General features: G+C 41.2%; 1 protein-coding gene across 1 annotated transcript in view; it reads right to left on the bottom strand.

Moving 5' to 3' along the window:
• EMSY (EMSY transcriptional repressor, BRCA2 interacting) overlaps window positions 1-13,840 on the bottom strand; it is a 38,333-nt gene extending 24,493 nt beyond the window's left edge. The window contains 6 exon segments of the mRNA XM_065729908.1: window positions 307-566; window positions 6,293-6,468; window positions 8,529-8,603; window positions 9,218-9,317; window positions 12,821-12,923; window positions 13,742-13,840. Coding sequence (XP_065585980.1) covers window positions 307-566; window positions 6,293-6,468; window positions 8,529-8,603; window positions 9,218-9,317; window positions 12,821-12,890 — 681 coding nt within the window. The 5' untranslated portion in view covers window positions 12,891-12,923; window positions 13,742-13,840.
• Between the last annotated feature and the right edge of the window lie 8,853 nt (window positions 13,841-22,693).

Here is a 22,693-nt window from a genome sequence, read left to right as displayed (position 1 = left end):
CAGGGTTGAGGCACATTGGTGGGGCAGTCTGGGGGAAGCTTGCACTCCCGCTGCCTGTGCTGTACCTGTTCTGTGGATAAAAAGAGGGCTTCAGTCTCCACAGCCGTCAATCCAGGTCCTTTCACACACAGGTGAACTAAATTCATACACGAGTTTGGTTTTCTCTTTGTTTTAAAGAGGGATTACCTTATCCCAATCATAATCCTTAAAAAAACAGCTAGACAGTTCACAGGAAGGGTCAAACATCACATCTTATTCATTGATAAAACCAAAATAAAGTAACATTTGGCAGCTTCCCCCACATACCTTCTGTGTTGTTGTGTTTGTTGTCTGCGTTGAGGGCTTAGTGAAGGTTATTTTCACTGGCGACATGTGTGGTGGTAAGGAGTTGGCAATGCTCTGCATTATATTACTCATCTTGGGGCTGCCACTTACAGGCACCGTGATAGTTTTAGTGACTGGAGTCACTGCCTTCGGGACTTCTTTCAGGAGAACAGGGGAAGAACTTGAAGAATTAGTTCGCCGTCTTTTGCGGGGCTTTTCATCATCATCTGAGCAGCTTACACCTGGAAGAGAAGTGCTTTTCTAAATTAATATTCTCCACCCATCTGTGGTGCTCAGTGCCTTCTAGAACACTTCAAACTTCCTGAGTCTTGCACACGTTTTCAAATAAAAGAAAGACACTGAGAATAAGGTATATCTTATGGTCACAACTAACCCATAACACATTACAGATGTTCTTAGCCCTTAATGAAGGCCACACCTATAGTGCCAGAAAGAAAAGAAACAAACCCCCCCAAAACCCAAGCTGCTCAGCCACTGGGTTACTTCACCCCATTTAAGAGACAGAAAGAATGCAGAGCCAGTGCTGGAGTTTCATTCTGTCTCCAGAAGTTTGTCCAACATGACTGCCTGTACACAGGAGTTAGGATAGCATCAGTTTAAAACTTCATATTGTCAGCTGGTATTTCACCAGAAAACTGAACTTTATCCTCCCATATATTTTCTGATTTCAACTTCTGCGTGTTCTTTTTGTCACAACATGCTTTTTGTTACAGTACCTTTCTCCTTTTCACATCAACATAGCATCTCAAGTTCCACTTTTATTCATAACATACTTCAGCTGCGATGGCTAAACCTCATGTTGCAAGTTTATGCCTTGTCTGGTGCATTTTGTGCAGCAGTAAGGCATCATCTAGTGTGCAATTATAGAAAACAGGACAAGTCTGGCCTCAAAGAATTTCATTCACCCCCACAATTGCGTGCTACACAAGTAGAAACAAATTACTGCAATATTCAACCGAGCAACATGTATAACTTTGTTATACAGCGTGACCAAGGGATCTTAAATTCATATGAAACCTCCCTAAGTAGGCAAGAGGTTCATAAATTGTTGTGCACTGCAGAAAGACATATTGCAACTACCTTGTAAATCTCTTTAGTTACTAGGTAACATGTAAGTTTACCAAAATAGTCAGGGATAAACAAATTAAATGAAAAGATACACAGAGACCACTCAGTGCTCCTCAACAGAACAAGACTAAAGATCTTGTTTCGTATGCCAGTGGCTTATAGACAAAAAATGCTGCCTTGGTAAAAAGCAATCTTGCTGGTAACCCAAGGAAACAAGGTTGGCAGACAATCCCTAACCAGGGTCAGGATCTAACTTCACTCAATCTTTAATTAAAACAAACTAAACATTCGGGTATTCAAAAAGTAAAGATGCAGAAATCAACATGGACAACAAAGAGCCTAGTGGCACAGTAAATGGTTTCTTGAAGATGACATTTTGTATTAGCTCATAACCAGATCACTGGCAGGTACACATCAGAGCCATGCAAAGAACTGATGGTTCCCCCCCCCATACACAGATGGGAAACTAAAGAAGAGCTTGCAACTTCAAAATCTAGCCTTAGCTCATTGCAACACCATGATTAAGCACGGATCTACAAATTAAAGCTCTAAACAATCCCCTTTATGGTCCTTAACAAGCCTAGAGGTGAACCCCATCCCTAGAACACCATGAATATCTTTTAGGGACAGGCTCTAGGAACTACACAAGGTAAACTTAGTAAACTTGTAATGCAACGTCACTGATCACACTGAAAGCAGGCAGGGGATTCAGAACCCAAGTATTCACCTCCATAAAAAACAAACAAAAAAACACACAGCCTGCATGTTAGGACACAACTGTTACTTTGATGTGTTACAAAGAAATACTGAAGATAAAAAAAAACGTATTTTTATCCATCCTCTTCCACAGAACAACAACAGCAACTAAAGACAGAACAGATTAAGCTAGCTGAATATTATCTCCTCTTCTCATGTACAGCTCATTTCATTCCTTGTTTTCACTGCTGGCATTTTGTAAGAATGCTATTCCTGTAATTTCATGCTAGAAGCAGCACTTGTGGCAAGTGTTCCAGAAGCACTTAGCACACAAGTAATGCAGCTCGACTGTAACTCACAAGCGACAGGCAAGCAGCAGAGGACAGAGGAGTTAATGGCTCAATCAGACTGTGACTCGGGTGAGGTCACAACAGATCAGAGGCAAAGTCAGGACTATAACTCAGCACGCCCAAGTTTACTCTTATTCAAGATTGTTATAACTGCTGTGACTGAGGCAACACATTCTGAAGGATGGATGACTCTTCTAAAAGATAGAATAAAATAAAGCAGGTGAGATGGGAAGGAAAAAAAATCTAAGTATGCTTTGAATAAAAATGAGAACTTACTATCATCTATTGTGTGGCTAGACTGGCTTTATACTCATTACCATGTAATAATTCAGTAAGACTAAACTAAATTTTTAAGAGGTTAAGAATATTTTCCCCTCAATCTTTCAACTAAACCTCAGTGATAAGTGCAATTAACCAGAAAAAAAAAATGGAAAAAGCCTTAACATAACGGGTTTTGTAAATACAGATGATTGTTCACAGGTAACGTTGTTATGTACAATTTGCTGCTTCCCACTAGCAGCTGTTACACAAAGGTACCTACTGCATTAAGATCAACTTTCAAAATGTCAGTTCACAGAATTGCAGGGGTTGGAAGGGACCTCCAGAGATCATTGGGTCCAACCCCCCTGCCAAAGCAGCTCCCAGCCCAGGTTGCACAGGTAGGTGACCAGGTGAGTCTTGAATGTCTCCAGAGAAGGAGACTCCACCACCTCTCTGTGCAGCCTGTGCCAGTGCTCCATCTCTGCACTGGGAAGAAGTTCCCACACACATTTGTGCTGAACTTCCTAGGCATCAGTTTGTGGCCATTTCCCCTCATCCTATCACCACACACCGCTGAGAATAGTCCGGCCTCATCACTCTACCTCCTGCTCCTTAGCTATTTATAGTCGTGGATCAGATCTCCCCTGAGTCTTCTTTTCCCAAGGCTGAACAGCCCCAGCTCTCTCAGCCTTTCCTCATAAGGGAGCTGTTCCAAGCCCTTTATGGCCCTCTGCTGGACTCTTTCCAGGAGATCCTGTTTGTTTTTTTTGTACCGGGGTGCCCAGAACTGGGCACAATATTCCAGGTGAGGCCTCAACAGGGCAGAGTAGAGGGGAAGGATTGCCTCACTCAACCTGCTGGCCCTGCTCTTTTAATTTAATGCACCCCAGGATGCCATTGTCCTTCCTGGCCACCAGGGCACACTGCTCATGGTCAACCTGTCATCCACCAGGACACCCAGGTACCTCACCTCAGAGCTCCTGTCCAGCAGCTCATCCCCCAACCTGCACTGCTGCATAGTTATTCCTCCCTAGGTGCAAGACTCTACTCTTGCTCTTGTTAAATCTCATCTGGTTCTGCCCAACTCTCCATCCTGTCCAGGTCTCACTTAATGGCAGCACAGCCTTCCAGAGTGTCAGCCATTCCTCCCAGCTTTTTATCATAAGCAAACTTGCTGAGGGTGGGACTCTATCCCCCAGTCAATGTCATTGATGAAGTTATCCATAGCTAGAATAAAAATAGCTAACAGCACTTCTAACTACATTATTAGTCTCTATTTGTCACCTGCATTTTGATAGTCATCAAAATTCAGTAAGATTTAAATAAAGCAGTTTTAATTTCACATAAAAATGAGCTTGCATGATTTGGACATATTTATGAGGACATACTCTGCTTTTGGAACCAGCTGATTTATTAGTGAAGAATGAACAAAAAAACCAACAGAACAACATGAAGAACTGCTTCTGGACATCATGTGCTGCATTGCCAATTTAAATACATGAAGATGACAATCAATTGAGATCTTATATCCAATGGGATTTTCATAGTTGCTTAGGTATGCATGATTCACAAAACATTCACTACCAAACGAATCATAAAATTACTAGACATAGTGAACACTGTGATTTGTTCAAATATTGAGTTACACCTTACCAAACACAGTAGAAATCTCCACATTCTCTCAAGCTTCTATTATTTGAACAAAGTATGCCAAAAGCCAAATCCTTAACCAAGGCAAAGCTAGTTTGGTCCAGTGGGCACCAGCACAAGTATCTGAATAACTCTAACTGAAATCACAGAATCACAAAATGGTTTGGGTTGGAAGGGACCTTTAAGATCACCTAGCTCCAAACCTCCACCCCACTATAGGCAGGGACACCTCCCACTAGACTGGGATGCTCAAAGCCCTGTCCAGACTGGCCTTGAAATAAGGGCACCAAAATATTTCCAAAATAACGTATAGATCAAAAGTGAAAGTGGGAAGGAGAGATCTTTCTCACTCAAATAAGCAACTACGTGCACAGTTAAGCAGGAAGTGGGAAGTGCTCTGCGGAAGCAACCTGCAGGGCCACCTTAAAGACAACTTCTGATCAGGCTGGATTAGAAATCGACTGAAATAAAGCAATGCCTATATTTAACTTTCGAAGTAGTTTACAGTCTTGTCCTTGTCAGTTACTGCTCCCTGCAGCTATTCCTGGAAAAGTGAAGCAATATACTCATTCTTTAGCCTAAACTAAGGCATAAAGGCATTCAATGGCTTGCCCAAGGCTAGAGTGTCTAATTCAGACCATGCCTCAGCCACAAGATTGGCCACTTCTTTGCCTTTTGTTAATCAACTACTGTTATCACTTACTTTTGATGTAAACAGTACTTCCACTTGGCATGAGGACTACATTGAAGGCCGGACTGCTGGGTCTAGGGGACCTCACTGCTAGTTGGGACAGCTACACTGCTACTTAGAACAGGGGCAGATGTTGGGGTTAAAGTAGTACTTGTGTAGGAATAGAAAATTGAAAATTATCCTACCACTATCTCAGCAACTGGAATGGAAGCTGAAGATTTACCGTGGGGCATATCCACATATTTGCCTCTGCAGTCCTTATATTGTTGAATACCCCCCAGTTTAACTTCAGCATAGCCATGGAATTAACTGCCTTCAAAGTCTAACCTCCCTTCCCCCCATACTCAGTAACTTGAGCTGCCACTTCCAGGGTTTGTCTTCTCATCCTCCTTATAACAATCAGACGTTTTACATTACACATTGTTCATTTATCTTTAACTTTAGTATTAATCCAATATCTTGATCTTTTTCTTTTCTGTAAATGTTTATTAGTAACTGACCAAAGACAGTTTGTGCATCTTCTCAAAGGTACATCACTTGAAGGAAATAAAACATTCCTTGAGTAATGAAAAAATCTTTCTGGTAATTTTCTTTTTTCAACTTTACTTACAAGTCACAGTGTATCAGTCCAACAGTTCTTAGAAAACCAGAAGAAAAAAAAAAACAACAGCATCTGTGAAGAGATGCTACACATTCTGCAGTTGCATGAAGCATAATTGAAGGTCATTTAACTTGGCTGGATACGCGACAGCATTATTTAAAAGGCAAAAGAAAAGTAGAAATCAATTTTTTAACTTAACTTGGTATGTTTTCAAAAAAGAAAAAAAAAAAAAGGAAAACTCAACAAGCTTTATTTGACTTTGACCAAAACTTACAGGGGCTTACCTTCATGTTCTCAAAACAAACCGTCCTGAAGGATTTCTCACCACTTATAGAACTCCACAAAATCTTAACCCATCAACCTAACTTTTTATACTTCACAGAGCTTAACAAGTTAACCAATGCATTTCTCTCTCACTTTGTGGCACTTTTTTTTTCCTTTTTATTCTAGTTCCTTGTGTGCTCACAATGCTGTCAGATTTATGCTGCAGATATCAAGTTATATCAAAGAAATCCCACTTATGTCTATAAATACTGCGCAGTAACATTGATTAGGATTTTTAAAGCATCTAAAACTAAGAGAACATTTCAAACTGTGAATAGTTAACACAGAATCTCAGCATTCTCTCACCTTCCTTGTTTCCAGTTTCTGCAGGGACTGGAAGTGATGCATTGTGCTGAACAGCTGCATTGGCAACAGCATTAGCTGTAACAGTGAAAGCTGTTTGTGGAACAAGCCGTGGCATCAGCGGCACCAGACGACGACCTTCTATAGACCACTCTGAAGAGCTATTTGGTCCAGACATACTAAACAGAAAGGAAAATCTGTAAGTTTCCTGCTGACTTTCCTAAACACTTAGTACTCTTATTTAAGTTTCTCTTTTCAACAGTGGAAATTTAAAAGGTTTTTTTTTTTCTAAAGACACACTAGAGAAATATCTCCAGTCTTCTCCTTTCATGAAAGCCCTTACATCTTTCCTAACTGATGCAGAAATCCTCCCATGGCATATATAAGAGTTGCTGCTTCCTTTAACATTATGTTTCACAAAGCCTGTAAAGGGCTGCAGAACAAATCAGATTATCACACAGGTAGAGTTTGTTTACCCTCCAGTTCTGGATGACCAAAATACCTAGAGACTCCATGAAAGATTACCAAAACCAATTAAGTTACAAGAGAAAAACCTCAGCTTCTAATGCAACTCTTGTGTTACCTCAGTAGAAATTTCTCAGACTGACTGAAGTAGTCCCAAACAAGGTGATGCAACACAACATGATTGAGGTACGTGCATCTTTCTCCACAGAATCCAGTCTGCTCCTCTCATTTTTCTCCCAACCTTAGTACTTATACAAAAACTGGAAAGCTTCAAAAAATGCTGTTCTTGCCTACATAGAGCGTTGTTCCTGTTTATGACTGTTTTACAGTTCTCATTTGAGAAATCAGTAAAATCTGAATAACAGATCATTTTCCAATTCTGTTATGCTGTTCTTATACAAACCAACCTGTTTAATGTATTAATATATTCTGAAAAACAACTTCCCACATAAACTACTGCAAGCAAGTTGCAGCAAAAGCTACAACAAATTAGTTCACAAAATGCAGACAATCTACTCTGCTGTTAAATTTTTATATGCTTCAGCATTCTTCATACATATTCACATAGTCCAAGCAGAGGTGCATCAGCTGAGATAAAAACACGCTTTTTAAATCAAAAATAAGATTACAAATGTTACACATAGCAAAGCTAGCAAAGTCTGCTTTCCTAACAAGTTAGATAATTTAAGTCAAACACTATATTACCAACTATCACCTACAAAGAATTAACCAGAGGAAAAATAAAGAGATGCAGCACTTTACAATTTCACCTTGTCTGGATTATAATATCTCATCCATTTGAAGTTTGCTACCTTGGGACAAATTGTATGCTTGCTCTGGAAAACGTTAAAAACAGAACTACTACTTAAAAAGGATACTTAATTCAAGGAAATAGGCCAGTTTTGACAATATAATGTTTTTTTTGTTTTCACTATTTGTTCTTTTCCTCTAAATCAGCGTAAAGAAGTTGGTGGGTTTTTGTTCAGTAAACAGCACATTTGTAATTCTTTAAACATGAGCACTAAACCACTAAAATGTTAAATATTCTGCAGCACTAAAACAGTATGCATATCTTGGCAAGTCTATGATCAGACAATTGCTAACTCCAAGCAGCTTGCTACTCACAAGGCTTCCACTTGTTTTTCCTCACCATAACACCTAGGTTACAGGAGGCAAACTAAAAAAATCAATGGTTATAATACAGAAGAAAATAGGGAAAAAGAGACACTCTCACAATCCATCCTCTTTTAAGCACACTTAAGACTAGTAACTATCAGAGATACACAAGCAACTTGTTCTCTTGCTCTTTTCCACCTCTCAAAATCATGCAGAGCTTGGGAAAGCAAACACAAGGAGAAATCAACCCAGTTGATACCAGCACAGCAGCTGCATCAAACAGGGAACAGTGGACGCTGATGTCATCAGACAGCTTGCTGCAGTTCTTTTTTTTCCACCTCGCTGCTGATACATTGTTTTCCACTAGTCTCTCTCATCACTTTCCTTCCTTTTGTATTTCTGCATAGCTAAGTATCTCTTCATATAACCCTAACAAATGGATTTAAACAAAATATAAATTTAAAAACAATTATAAAACAAAGATGAAAACCGCACAAGCCACTCATCAAGTTTACATTTTAAATCCAATACAGTAATTCTTTCAAACGTCGTTCTTTAAACCACCATCAATCCTGAAAGTTCTATCATTCCGTTAAGGCATAATGGATTTTACAAAGGGAGCCTTTGGAAATCATGTAGAAAATGACCTATAACTTACTTGTGTGCAATAGTCGTTAGCCGTTCATCATTTACTGCTCTTCGAACTTCAGCACGATGTCTCTCTGTTGAAATACTGTTTAAAAAATACCAATATATTTTAGTCAGCAGGAGACATGAACATTTATCTAAAGTTTTCAGCTAAAATGAAACTTATGAATAATCCACTCAGGAGACAAAAGGGGACAGGCATTTACGTTTAAGAGATTGTCACTTAATTTTTGCTATCACAGTGAGAAAGAATGAATGTATCATTGCTCAGAAAGTGCTACTGAAGAATAAAGAGAACATTGCTGTTTGCTGGGTACCACTGCAAAGCAGCTAGTTTCCCATTTCCTAATGAAAGACTGAATTTTTAAGGTAGAAAAATTCATATGGAACATACAGCATTCTTCCTTGCTGCAACATAGGCCCAAAGACCTCAAAATCCTACCTTGATGGAACTTGGAGCTAGCAAGCATTCATGAGACAGTTACAATCACTAGATACCTCAAAAGCCACCAGTAGAACAGTAAATCTTTACCCACAGAAGCTCAAAACTCAAAGCCAAACAAGAATCAAATATCCACTAGACAGACAATTTTTTCTCCACATTATGATTTGCTTTACAATGTGAGCGACAGAAAAAGCATGTTGAGTTCTGAAAGTAAAAGAGGCCACCAGTTCTTACTTTAAAAAGGTCTGGATTACCTAAGCACTTTAGAAAGTTCTCCAAGAAGATCCTTCTTCTCTTTCGTAAGATCTCCTTGTGCACGTAAGGCACTGATGACACCTGCATATGCCTCCAGTTCTGAGGAATTAGAGCAAACAGTAATTCTATTTAATGCTCACAGCAAAGGAAAAAAATGTTATTTTCAGTATTACTGACAGTATTCTATTAATTTTCAAAGTTATTAAAAGGAACGTGTCTTTCAATTATTTAGTGCTTTTCAGAAGAGATTGATGGTTTAGAACTCTCTCCGTCAATTATTCTGCAGCCTACAGCTTTTCTGTGAAACAACTGTATCATCACAGAGGATTATCTAGTTTTATAAACCCAATTGAATATTACAAGCACTCTCCGAGCTGACAGTTCAACACAGAAACCTTGAAAAAACAGTATAGAAATTTGTGTAGTAGCTCAGAATTCTCTAGAAAAAGAGAAAAATATTTAATACACATCACTATTAAAAGTTCCAAGGCTTGGAGAAGAAATACACTATCAGAAAAATAACTGATTTTTTTTTTCCTAGCACTGCTCCTTAATTAGCACGGAAGACATAAGCCCCATTTTGTTAAACAGGATCATCATTATCTTTCATGCCCATTCACCTGATATGTACAACTGCTCAAATCTGAAAACAATGCACTGCAATGAATTCAACTCACACAGCACACCAAACAATCCAGCTAGTCTTAAACGTAGAGCCACCATGAACATTAGCATGCAAAAGTGCAACTCTGACATAACAAACATGCAATACCAGGTGACTCATGAGAACATCATTCCACCAGAGCTTTCAGAATAATATAATAGCTAAAGGCTACTGAAATAGTGGATTTTGTCCAACTAAGCAGGGTGAAAAAGGCATAGTGCACATACAGTTGGAGTCTGCTAGCTCCTGTTCTAAGCTTAGCACTAAGCATTTAAGAAAACACGTTACTGAGAGCCATGCTTTGAACCAACAATACAAATTCTTTTGCTGTTTCTGCAGATGACTTTCATTCAGAGCTCTATTTCAGCAACCAGCTAACCCACCCCCACAACAGATCCCAGTTAGTCAAAAGCACAAATAAAAGGGGCAGGCCAAAACCTAACAAGAGCCTCAAAACACATCTGAATTTTCCTGCAATTAAAGAAGACTGAAGCTGCACAGACTGAGATTCCAAAAAGCCAATTAACAAATCAAATCAAGGAGCTGTGCTGAAAAGAAGCCCTGCTCTCCTGCCCTGATTAAGTAGGCAAGACACAAAGCAGAATCGCCTTGGTTAACTCCACCGCCTGCACAGGGATGCTGAGAGACCTACAGAAGTCTTTGCAGCTTTGGTTACAAAACATTCACTAATTAATGCAATGGTTATTACTAATACCAACATTTATTTAGACAACCATGTTACAATATTTAAGATACTAATTATTTTCTTCTGTTAACAACATAAAATAATCCTCAGATAAGTAGTTGTACAGTTTTATCTCTTTGCTTTTTTTTTCCCCTTTTTTCATTTTCAATACAGATGCTCTACACTAAGGCTAAGGCTTTAAAAATGCACGTTCTGGCGTTTTAGAACTTAAAAGAGATTGCACAGAAGCCATAACTAGCTTCCTCACCCTTCTGTCTATACAGCATTACTAACTGGTGTACTCTCTTTTCAAGATGAAACCAACAACAAGCTTATAAAAACTTGGAAAATCGAGTTTCAAAAATAAACATCATTATTTCAAGTGCAAGGTGATTTAGTTACAAGCCACGAGGGCTGTAAGACAACAGTAGGCATTGCACACCTCAGGGTACATTTCAGCTTCCCTTGCACCACTACATTTTGCCTTCAACAGGCAACCAAATGAGATGCTGGGCTGAAAGCTGACCAAGTGGAATGCTACATCCAGCTCATGCTGCATCCAGCTCGACTGATGTGCTTCCTCCCCCTCCAGGCTTCTGGTGTGTCTGAACAAATGGAGAGCTCCTCTACCCCAGAAGAGACACGGCTGCTACAAGCTCTAATCTCTGTTATGCTGACAGGGCCCTCTGGTGGGGACGCAGCTCATGCCAGCAAAAAAAAAAAAAAAGAATTATTTCTTTTATTTTTTTTCCTGTCAGCCTAGGTTATGTCACTGGAGGAGGTGTAGCTGCAGTTCTGTTTGGCTCAGCTGCACCAGCAGGGTTCTGCCAGCACACCGCCATCAGCTGGGCTGGAAGTTGTTTTTTTTTTCCAAGCTTCCAGCCAGCAAGAGCTACGTTAGCATAATTTAGTAGCACAGATCCGGTGCACATTTTTTGGCATCCTGCACTTTTTTCCTAGTTCTGTGCCCCCTGAGCCTCGCCTCAGACCTAGAGCTATCACCTTAATGGATGCACAGCTTCTTTTTGATGCTGTGTGCAACAACTGCGCCTCCACTCCAACAGAATGCAAATCCCAGATTCTCAAGAAGCAAAGTCAGAAAAGAGCAAGGAAAAAAAAAAATCACACTTCTCAGAAAACAACAGTGATGGCTTCACAATGTATGAGAACATTCGCACAGCTAAGGAATACAACACACATTTTAGCTCTCAAAACTTGAGCAAGAAAATCTGGAGCGACTAACTCCACCACCACAGGAAGTTTGTGGCAGGCTCAGCTTTTTTCCTGACATCACACTCCTCAGAGGAGGGTCTGAAAACAAATTTACATTTCTTTCTTTCTAATACTAAGCACCATTAATTCAGAAAAAAGCCCGTTTTAAAAAAAAACAACACAACAGTTTCTTAAGTACGCAAATCCACACTGTCAGATCAGATCAGTGGTCTAACAAAGGATCCCCTCTCCTATGGCAGCCTAAAGCTTGTATGTGAAGAAAGACTAAATATATTTATTTGCTTCCAAAATGCAATAGGACGTCTCCTTGCTCACATATTTACAATTACAGAGCATGAAAAATCTCAGTATATACACACAAATTTGCTGGGCAAGGTACACAGATATTAAGCCAGGTTTGAAACAACACAAAAATCTCCCGCTGTAAAGTAAAGTGCAAACACTTCCCACATTTCTCTGACAACTCACATAAGTGAAGGCTGAAAGTCACACACTACCACACTGTTTTGTTGGGTTTTTTTATTATGTTTTAAGTCTGTGCAGCACCAGAAGTCAAACCCCATGAGTCTTACAGGTCCCTTCCAATACGGTATATTCTATGATTCTGTAAGTCTTTACTACTGAAACTCCACGGTATCAATCAAATCAGAATGCTATGGCTTTTTGGTACAAATAGGTATCTTAACACAAAACTGAAGAACAAATGAAGACCCTCCTCTTGCCCAGACATGACAGTGCAGCTCTATAGCCATAAATGCTGCAACATCAAAGCAAAGATGGACAAGAATAACTACTAGAGATTCAATCCAACAGAAACAATTCTGTTCTATCCCTTTTGCTCAGGCAGAGTGTCTGCCCAACATCATTTTAAGCCTCGGCTGTCACACTAATGACACATGGAAAAAGCAGGAAATCACTTTTAAGTTGCCTGTAGATGTAATAAAGTATTTCATGGAAGCAGCAGGCAGGCACATCTTACAAGGGCTAACATACAGACCCACAAATTGCATCTTACTGTACCCAGTTTGCGAAGGATCCTCTTGCACTCATCTCTGCTGAGATCCAGAAGCGTCGGCCACACCACAGGCATCTTGTCTCTGTGCTCCCGCAGAGCTCAGCCTCGCTGAAAAGGAACACAAATGCAGTAAGCTCGAGCTCACCATCTATTGATCTCCCAAAGCGAAGTCCCCCGGCTGCTCACAACACCACATTCCCTCCCAAACCTGCCCCAACCACATGGCATGCGTTACCATGCAGGAATTCAGCAGCTTCACAAAGGCGTAGGGCTTCCTATGCTCTCTCTCCCACCAGCCAAAGCCTTTCTCCTCCTGAGTTTCCAACCTCCTGCACAAGCCTTTTTTTCACGCCGAAACACTCTCCGAATTGATGCTCGAGTCTCCTCCCTCTCTTTATGCACAGAGCACCTATTATAAGAACTCTTCCCCCCCCCCCCCCCCCCCCCCCGCAGAACGCATTTAACACTGATCTATGACAGAACGGCGAAAAAAAAAAATCTGCTTTCTACGTCCTGCTAAAATAAAATAATAAAATAAAAAACACCCAAGCACGGGGAAAACCTCTACGAGGCGAAGACCTGGGGGACGGGGGGAAGGGAGGGAGCATCGCCACCGAGGAGGACCGGGAAAAAGGGCCTGAGGGGAGCACAGGGAACAAAAGCCCCGGCCCCATTGCTCCCCAGGAGGGAACCCTCAGGCTGCAGCCACCCGGGGCTCCCGCCCGCCCTTCGCGGTGTTCCTCCGGTACCTCAGAGAAGGGCCCCAAAGGCGGAAAGGAGGAGAAGGCCGCGCAGACAGGGAGCGGGCGCCGGGCCCGTGAGGGGGCGGCGGGTCCCCGGCGCCCCGGGGAAGGAGAGCAGCCCCGTTTCGCACAGGGGAGAGCCCCGGAGAAGGCAGGGAGGTGCTGCCGGGGAGCGGGACCCACCTGCCCGGCCGTGCCCGGCACATGGAAAGACTCCTCAGCAACACGACCCCTCCTCCCCCCGCGGTGCCGCTCTCGGGTTTGTTTGGCGGCTGTGGCGGCAGCGCTTCCCCGGGCCAAGATGGCGGCGGAGCGCATTGCCCATGCGCGGGCTCCGCTGGGCACGATGGGAGTTGTAGTCCGCCCGTCCGCATCCCTTCAATCAGCCGCTCTCAGCGAACGAAGAGATGGAAGAAGCGGGCGCCAAGATGGCGCGGGGAAAGTGCGTCGCGCATGCGCAACGCCGCGGGGCACTCCTAGGAGTTGTAGTCCGATGCGCGTTTGTCTACGCGGTGGGAAAGGGAGAGCCGGCCGTCCCGCCATAGCCCTGAGGGCGGGTACGGGAAGCGGGAAGGTCCAAAAACCATTGTGCGTTGCTCTCCAGGGTGGGGGAGCTGCAAGGCGTGTAGCACCCCACAGCTACACCGTGAAACAGCCACAGGCGTAACGATGCGAGTTTTACGCCCTTCGCACTTCACAAAGTTTAGTCGTTAATGCCGTTTTTGTCGCAATACAGTCGATTATAGCCTCTGGAAAGTCCTCAGGTCGTGCAAGAAATGAGAAAAGAAAGAACGCACGGCGGTTTGTGGCTGTGGTGTGACAGCAAGAAAGGCTGCTGACAAAAAAATTGCAACCCAAACAAACAACAACAATAAAAAGGCCAATATTTAAGGCTGCATGTAAAACCATTGGCAGAAAACCATAGATCTGTATCTACGAGCTGTAAGCAGCGGGCTTTCCCCTTATGGGGCTTTAGTTTTGCTTAATGAGTTTGTTTTTCTGCTCTTCATTGCGTGCATTTCCCTGTTTTGCAAAAATATAGTACGTTCCTTCAGTGCCTCCAGGGACAGTGACTCCACTACCTCCCTGGGCAGCCTGTCCCTGTGAAGAAACTTCCTAATATCCAACCTGAACCTCCCCTAGTGCAACTTACAGTGACTCCCTCTTGTCCTGTAATGGGTGTTTCAGATTGTGAGGAGCTGGTGGTTTTGGGCCCACACCTAAGCTAAATAAACCTTTTATTTTATTTTAATTTTTTTTTTGCAGAAATTTGTTACCATCTGTAACCTGCAGCAGGTCTTTTAGCATGAAATCATATAAAATGAAAGGAATTAATTTTTTTTTTTCTTCCCTACATAGCTTAAAATCTCCAGCCTGCAGAGGCTGTTGCTGGAAATGCCAGCAGGAGAAACTCCCTCTATTCCTGTCTAGACATTTTACTGGGGAAGTATGTGTGGTGTGGTACTGGGGAAGGTGGTGGCTCGAGTGCAAGGAGCAGCTCTCCCTGTCAGAGGCCAAAAGGAAAATGCTGGCTTGGGTGTTTCCTATAGTTCTCCAGGAAAAAAGAAAAAAAAAAAAGGTAACCTTAGAAATGAGCAGTCTCTGTGCTAAGCTCAATTTTGGATTCTGCCTGCATTTTTTTTCTTTTTCTTTTTCTTTTTTTTTTTAGCGAGAAAACAAGAAAATAGATTCAGAGAATATCCCATGTTGGAAGAGACCCACAAAAGTCACTGAGTCCAACTTCTAAAAATCTTATTTTATAGCTTGCTTGCAGAGGAGCAGACACAGCTGGAAGCTTTTTGAGGCGAAGACAAGGTGGATGGTGTGCTTTGAATGGCAACGCCTATTTCCAGATCTGAGAGTGCTATTGTTTCCACCTAACTACAGAAAGTTGTTTATTCCTTGTGATTGCAGATGAACGTTTTCTCACATGCAATTTCCTGTTGTTCTCCACAGCAGTATAAATCTCAAGCTCTTGAAAACGATTACGCTGCACGGTACAGGAGAGCTCAAACAGTTTTCCCTCTCCTTTTTCTTTTAATGCCTTCTTAAACAAGAACCAGCTGAAGGCAAATAGCATCATCTTTGCATAATGTTACCTAACAAAATGAAATGCCCTAAGCTTTGCAGAAACCTAAGGAAGATGCAGGCAGGCAAGGATGGTGCTAGAAGTTGCAGCTCTTCTTTGCAGCTCAGAGGTTCCACTGCAAACCTGCCTTGAAATGTGACTTCTAGTTCAGTTAGGCAGTTCAGTAGGAGTGCTACTTACCAGAATAAGACAGCCTGTTTGAGATTTATTCATCAGTAGTAACTGTGATGCTCTAGCAGAGAATCATTTTTATTGCATGAGGTAAGTAAATCATGCCCTGAGCAAGAAACTGCTTCATTTTTTTTAAACAAATTTTATCTGATAAGGTGTAGGTGTTAGCTGAACATTTTCTTGAAGTTTTTTGTATTTATTTATGTACTCTCTCTGCCCTCATACAGTGAATTCTGTGCTACTTGCTAACAATGCAGCTCATGCTGGTACCTTTTCTCAGAGAAAGCACAAATAGTATGTTCTCTCAACCTGGCGCAGCAGCTTCAGTAGACTTAATGAGATTGGCTAGGTTTTTATTTGTTTGTTTTTTGAAGATTTCTAATTTTCTTTCAGAATCAACAGCAGGGTCAAGTTATTACAAGCAAAGCAGATTGACACTCACCAACACTCTCATGAGTATGTATGCACGTGCTCAAGCAAATCATATACACTACATTTATTTCTACCCACAGAATAAAAAAAAAGATGTAAAACATGAAGCCATTATGTATGAACTGTGTGAAGCAGTGGCTGCTGGATTTCTGCAGATGTCCTAAGACATTTTCCAAGAATACTTCTTATTTTCATTAAGGATGTAAACTCAGACTTGGAAATATGTGGGAGAAGGTCCAGAAGGTCTGAAGGCCAAAGTCTGCCTGTAGTTACAACAGTACAGTTGTTCAGAGCCACCTACTTAGCTACAATCAATTCTGTATTACCCATACCAATGGGATGTCTGAGATTGCAGACAAAAAAGAAAAAAAGACACACAATAAAACCTCATAAAGAATGAATTCTGAAAAGCATAAGAGGTTATCTGGACTCAGAATGATTGCATGGAGCCTGCTCAGATAATTTAGCGTAATCCAGGGAGGCCACCCAAAGGAGATCAAGACTTGACAACATTTTTTAATGTGTGATGAACAGAATGTCAAGAGTGTTCCAGTTATATCCTAAAAAATGAAAATAAGAGCAGGGTGGTTCAGACTTACTTCATTAATAAGGAACCACGGCTAAACATTCCATGGGTGACATTTTCTCAGTGCATTCATGTAAGATAGACTGATTCACTGTGGATTCTAGAAGAAAATGCAGAGTGTGAAAATGACAGCTTTTATTATTATTATTATTTTAATATTTTTAGTTGCCTTATATTCTTTTTTATATTCTTTATATTGCCTTCCACTTTCTTAGTTCTCATTACCTACATCCTCAGTTTCTGACTGAGTCATCAGTTACAGAGGCCTAAAATTACAGAGCACTCTGACTTTTCCAAAAGTAAAACCACAAAGGAGCTTGTTGAGAGGAGCTCAGTTTCATCTTGATTCCTAAGGATGCAAGGCTATTACAGCTGTGTTGTCTTCCAGTTCTGACTCATGGTAACCAGTAAATCTATTGAACATCCAACTGATGTCAACAGGTAATTCAAGAATTGGTCTTATAAGATGGTTACCTTGGGTCTAAATGTGTTAACAATGCATTACTGTTAGCTTCCCTATTACAGCCAGCGGACACAGATGAAATTAGAGCTCATTGGATCTTGCAGTATCCTTCATCTGATGGTAACCCATTGAGCAGACCTGGGCAAATTGATTCACCTTTCTTGTGCCTTCACCTCCGTTTTTTATAAAGAATTTAAAAAATGAATGGCAGAATGATATACAAAAGCCATGCATAATCATTTATAACAGAATATTGCTAGGCTTACAAAGAAGTGTCTCAGTTATATGCATTTAAGCAAAATCCATTCCCATTTCCGTTAAGAAATACAGTTACCATCAAGGACTCCCATATTGTTTCATGTTCTCTAGGACTGGATATAATAATGTAATTCTCATCAATAAAAGGCACTGGACTAATTATGTAAAAGTTCTCTGGGAGTGTACAGAGTAATCTATGTCTCACTGTACGTGCCTTTACCACATAAGACAACGGAAGGGAGAAGGCAACACGCTGCAGTTTCGAGGCACCAGCAGTGAGATGGCACGGCACAAGGGAGAAGTGATTTTCACTTGGAAAATGTGATTTGTATGCAGCCCAGGTCACCAGCGACAAAGCCATTCCTCGCAGCTCTTTGGGGGCTCATACAGAATGAGCACAGCAGCCTCTCTGCTGTTCTTGCTGGATTATTAACTACATCTCCACTCACGCCGCTACGAACTCCATTCTCCTTGTGGCACACAGCTGACAGGCCTGCATTCATCCAAGCTACAGCTGGATTGATACAAACTCTGAAATGCCCTTTTTCTTCAGAGCAGCCTTTTGAAGGTGGAATTGAGGCACATTGGCTTGGTGCTACATGAGTAACGTGCACAGCGACTTCTTTTCTGTAAATGGTGGATTTTCAGCATTCAAGAGTTTCGTGCTGATAATTCAGAAAGTAGAATTGCAAAATCAGGACAGTATTATTTTGTCAGCAGTCAAGAAATCCACAGCACTCCTATACTACGGGAAATGCAACTTTGTAGATAATTTAAAATTTTATGGAATTTAAAGATGATTTAAAATATATTCCATGTATTGCACAGGAGAGAAATAGCCTAGATGCTAACAAGAGCTAAATCCTTTCTTGGCCTTTTTTTTCTTGTTGTTGTTTCCATGTTCAATGGCCTAACTGAGTTTCTGCTTCTCTTAAGAGATTATTCAGTGTCTCCATACATTTTCCCGACAAGAGCATCTCCATTTTAATTTTATTTCATCACCCTCGGACAACTTCTAAACTCTCTCCTTCCTCAAATCCTTTCCCATCACATTTCCCTCCTGGCTAAGATAGGAACAGAAGCCTCAGTAACATTCAGCCAGGGGAGCCTTTTTTATGTACAGCCTTGTCAGAAGCAGGGATTGTCACTGTGGGCTCAGAACTATTTGTACTTGAATCCACAACAATATTTCAACTTATTTCATTAGAGAGAACTTTGCGTTGCCAGTTAGGTTTTGTTTTTTTTTTTTCCCCTGTTTCGGGTAAAGCATATTATTTCAAAACCCGTATATATTTTGCAAAATATTAAGAATTTCAGTGCCGAATGTAGTTAAATTCAGCAAAACCTAATGCACGGAAACGGCACTGGAGTTAAGCACCCATTTAAACGCCACAGGGAGGCAAAAAGAAACCAAACTTGATTATATAACCTCAAACAATATAATTGTTGTCATGCTGTGTCATTCCGAGGCGTGTCAAAGAGCAGCTTAAAGTCAGAGGCCTCTGCTATTCACGGAGACTGATGCATACCTCCATTCTCTTTGTAATGTATAACATTGGTTAACAACGTGCTGAGAAGGAAACAAAGGCACTTCCCAAAATGGAAAACCTGGGAAAAGTATCAAGGATGTCTTTACACTGTAACTTGCTAAAAATGCATGCTGGAGCAGCAAGGGATTGTATCAACTGTAATCACTACACAGAGATTGGACAATAAAAACAGCTATGTTGATAATAGGAGAAATAATTAAAGACTGCAATACCTAATGGACAGTGCAACTACTCTGGATGTCCACTGTCCTTATTTTTCTGAACACTTACTGTATTGTTGCAGGATAAAAGCGCCAATGGAAAAGAAAAGCAAGTTGGAGCTGTGTCTGCAAACCGGAGTAATGAGCAACATCTCTGTCACTGTGCAGTCATCCCTGAAATTCTGGGAAAAGCACGTACTTTTAAGGAGGATTCTCTTAACACAACCAGGTACCAAGCACACAGCTGTACAGACTGCCTGCTGCTCCTGGGCTGGGGCACACTAACAGGGAAAATAAAAGATGTCTTGCATTCTCTCACTCTGCGCTGATGTAAATGACAATCATATAAGCAAAAAAGGAAAATGTATATACAGAAGTCCTTCGTGGTGATATTGAAAAGAAAGAACATGTCGAAATGGGAACATAGCTTACTGTACACGTATTCAATACACGTCTGGCAGTGCCTGATTAGCTCATGTCTGTATTTTGAAAGGTTTTTGTCTCTGAATACTCATATCAAAGTATTATACAATCAAGGCAGTGGATTGAGGAAACAAGGACTGTAAATTAAGGTTAGCATCACCAACTAAAATTGAATGCCTTCAAATGGGCAGACGGACAGGAATTTGTTAGGTTGCTGCTTTTGTGAATCTCTGCCAGAGCTAGAGATGGCTCTGCTAGAATGTGCTGCCCGCAGAGCAGCACAGGAGGTTGTAATCATGTGCTTTGGCTGGAGGAACTTTTCAGAAACTGCAGCAACTGCTTATAATTAAGAAAGCTGCTTCCTATGCAGGGAGGAATAGTGGTAGTCCAGAAGGCAATTTTTAGCTTAGTATAGGTCATTTGGAAAGCCATGCCAGTGTATAAATAACATTATCTGGGCAGACCTTGACTGACACAGATTGCACCCTTGCATAAAAGTTGAGTGGCACAAAGCCAGCCATCCTGTTTTCTCATAGTGCATTCTTGATACAAAACCTGCAAAAACCAGCATTCTTTGAATCAGCCATGACTTCCGTGAAATAAAAGATCCCAGAAAAACACAGACAACAAAATGGGAGTTGGTGTGATGACCCTCAACATTTTTGTTTGCGATAAGATAACCATGAGGACGGAGCTAGAATGCAGTATTACTCCAACTTACAGTTAGTTAAGTTGTACAATGGTCACCAGTACTGCATACTTCAGGTCCTCTCATGTAAGTGTATAAGAATGTTATTCCCTACCTTTGCCCTTCAATCCTCCAGAACTGCAGGTGAGTCCTGAAATCCAAATTTCATCATGTTTCAACAGGGACGCAGATACAACTGTACAGAGACATCTATAGGATTAACTTGACATCATTTTAGTTGTTAGTTATCCTAACAGCACAGCCTTTATGACTTGCAAAAGAGCATGTAACAGAAATTCATTAAAGGATATTAGACTTCAAATATTCTCTTGCAAATAAACTTCTAAATTTTGCTAACAGGAAACATGTAGAACACCACAGTTGGAATGCTATTAGAAAATAAAGGCATACTAATCACACAGAATCACAGAACTGAAGGGGTTGGAAGGGACCTCCAGAGATCATTGGGTCCAACCCCACTGCCACAGCAGCTCCCTAGCCCAGGTTGCACAGGTAGGAGTCCAGGTGGGTCCTGAATGTCTCCAGAGGAGACTCCACCACCTCTCTGTGCAGCTCCAGTGTTCAGTCACTGCACTGGGAAGAAGTTCCCACACGCATTTGTGCTGAACTTCCTAGGCATCCGTTTGTGGCCATTTCCCCTCATCCTATCACCACACACTGCTGAGAAGGGTCCGGTCTCATCCCTCTACTGCCTGCTTCTTAGATATGTATAGATGTGGATCAGATCCCCCTTGAGTCTTCTTTTCCCAAGGCTGAACAGCCCCAGCTCTCTCAGCCTTTCCTCATAAGGGAGCTGTTCCACGCCCTTTATCATCTTTGTGGCCCTCCACTGGACTCTTTCCAGGAGATCCCTGTCTTTTTTGTACCAGAGAGCCCAGAAGTGGACACAGTGCTCCAGGTGAGGCCTCACCAGGGCAGAGCAGAGGGGGGAGGATCCCCTCCCTCGACCTGCTGGCCACGCTCTTCTGAATGCAGCCCAGGATCCCATTGTCCTTCTTGGCCACCAGGGCACAGTGCTCATGGCCAACCTGTCATCCACCAGGACACCCAGATCCCTCTCTTCAGAGTTCCTCTCCAGCAGCTCATCCTTCAAGCTGCACCCTGTGAGAGAGACATCCCATTCATTTCCAGAAGCACATTAAAGAGACCATTTTGCAACTACAATAATGTTGAATAAAATCCTAGAGTTCAGCTGGAATAAAGCGATTAAAAATCCACACAAACACATACGAACACACATAATTCCTTTAATAATTTCTCTGGATGATACAGATCACCTGCATAACACTACTAATACAGCACGTGACCTCTGTTTAATAAAATAACAGCTGTACCATGCTGGTATGGTGATACTTCAGTAGTCATTGGGAAATAAGCTATGGTTAATAAATTTTTAATACTGTTGTAGTCTTCTGCTGTCTTTACAGAGTCTTAAAAAGTTCTGCACACAATTCCTTTGTTTGATGAATAGAATTTGAAGGGAAAAAAGGCCCTTCAATCCTGCGCAATATGTACGAGCACTGCTGTTACTAGTTAAGGGAGAAGAGGTATTTTTTCCATAATGAAACAGGTTTTAATTGTATTTTTAAAATAGGAAGCTTCAAGTTAATGCCATACAATCATGCTGCTAAACTGCTACTGTGATTGAAAATGATCCTGTTCTGTGCATTTCCCTACATTAGCATGAACATTTATGCAATCTGCAAAGCAAATCAAACAATAAACTCACCTGAATTAAAACTAAACTATCCAAGATAAATCTGTATATTTAAGAACCAGAAAAAGCTATTTCTGATCTGATCAATTCCCGTATACATTTCACTGGATATGAATGTTGGTGATTGTCTAGACAGTGACAATAATTAGGTATAGCTAAACACATCTTCAGCATCAGCTGAAACTGATGACTCAAATTACTCAAAAAGAATGAATAGAGCTAAATGGCAGAGCCAAAATTCTGGTAAAGAATTAACATCACATAAACTCATGCTATTTAAATTAGTCCAAATGAGATAGGCTTTGAAATTCCCAGTTTGAATGGCACTTGATAATAAGGCTTCCTTTTCAAACAGACAATTTTTCTCCTACTCACACCAAGCACAAAAAGCTGGAAAAGTGTAAAGCCCATCCAAAAGGAACCAAATGATTTTTTTTAAGTTCATAAATTGTTTTGAAAAGACATTTACTTTGCCAATCTCATTTCTCATAATCTAAATTACGCTTCCAAAATTCCATCACATTTATTTGTCAGAAT

This window comes from Cyrtonyx montezumae, unplaced genomic scaffold, assembly GCF_038088225.1.
Source record: "Cyrtonyx montezumae isolate F1298 unplaced genomic scaffold, pur_monq_1.0 scaffold_12, whole genome shotgun sequence".
NCBI lineage: Eukaryota > Metazoa > Chordata > Aves > Galliformes > Odontophoridae > Cyrtonyx > Cyrtonyx montezumae.
The sequence above is the reverse complement of the archived record's forward strand: the minus strand, read 5'-3'. Positions and strand labels throughout refer to the sequence as shown.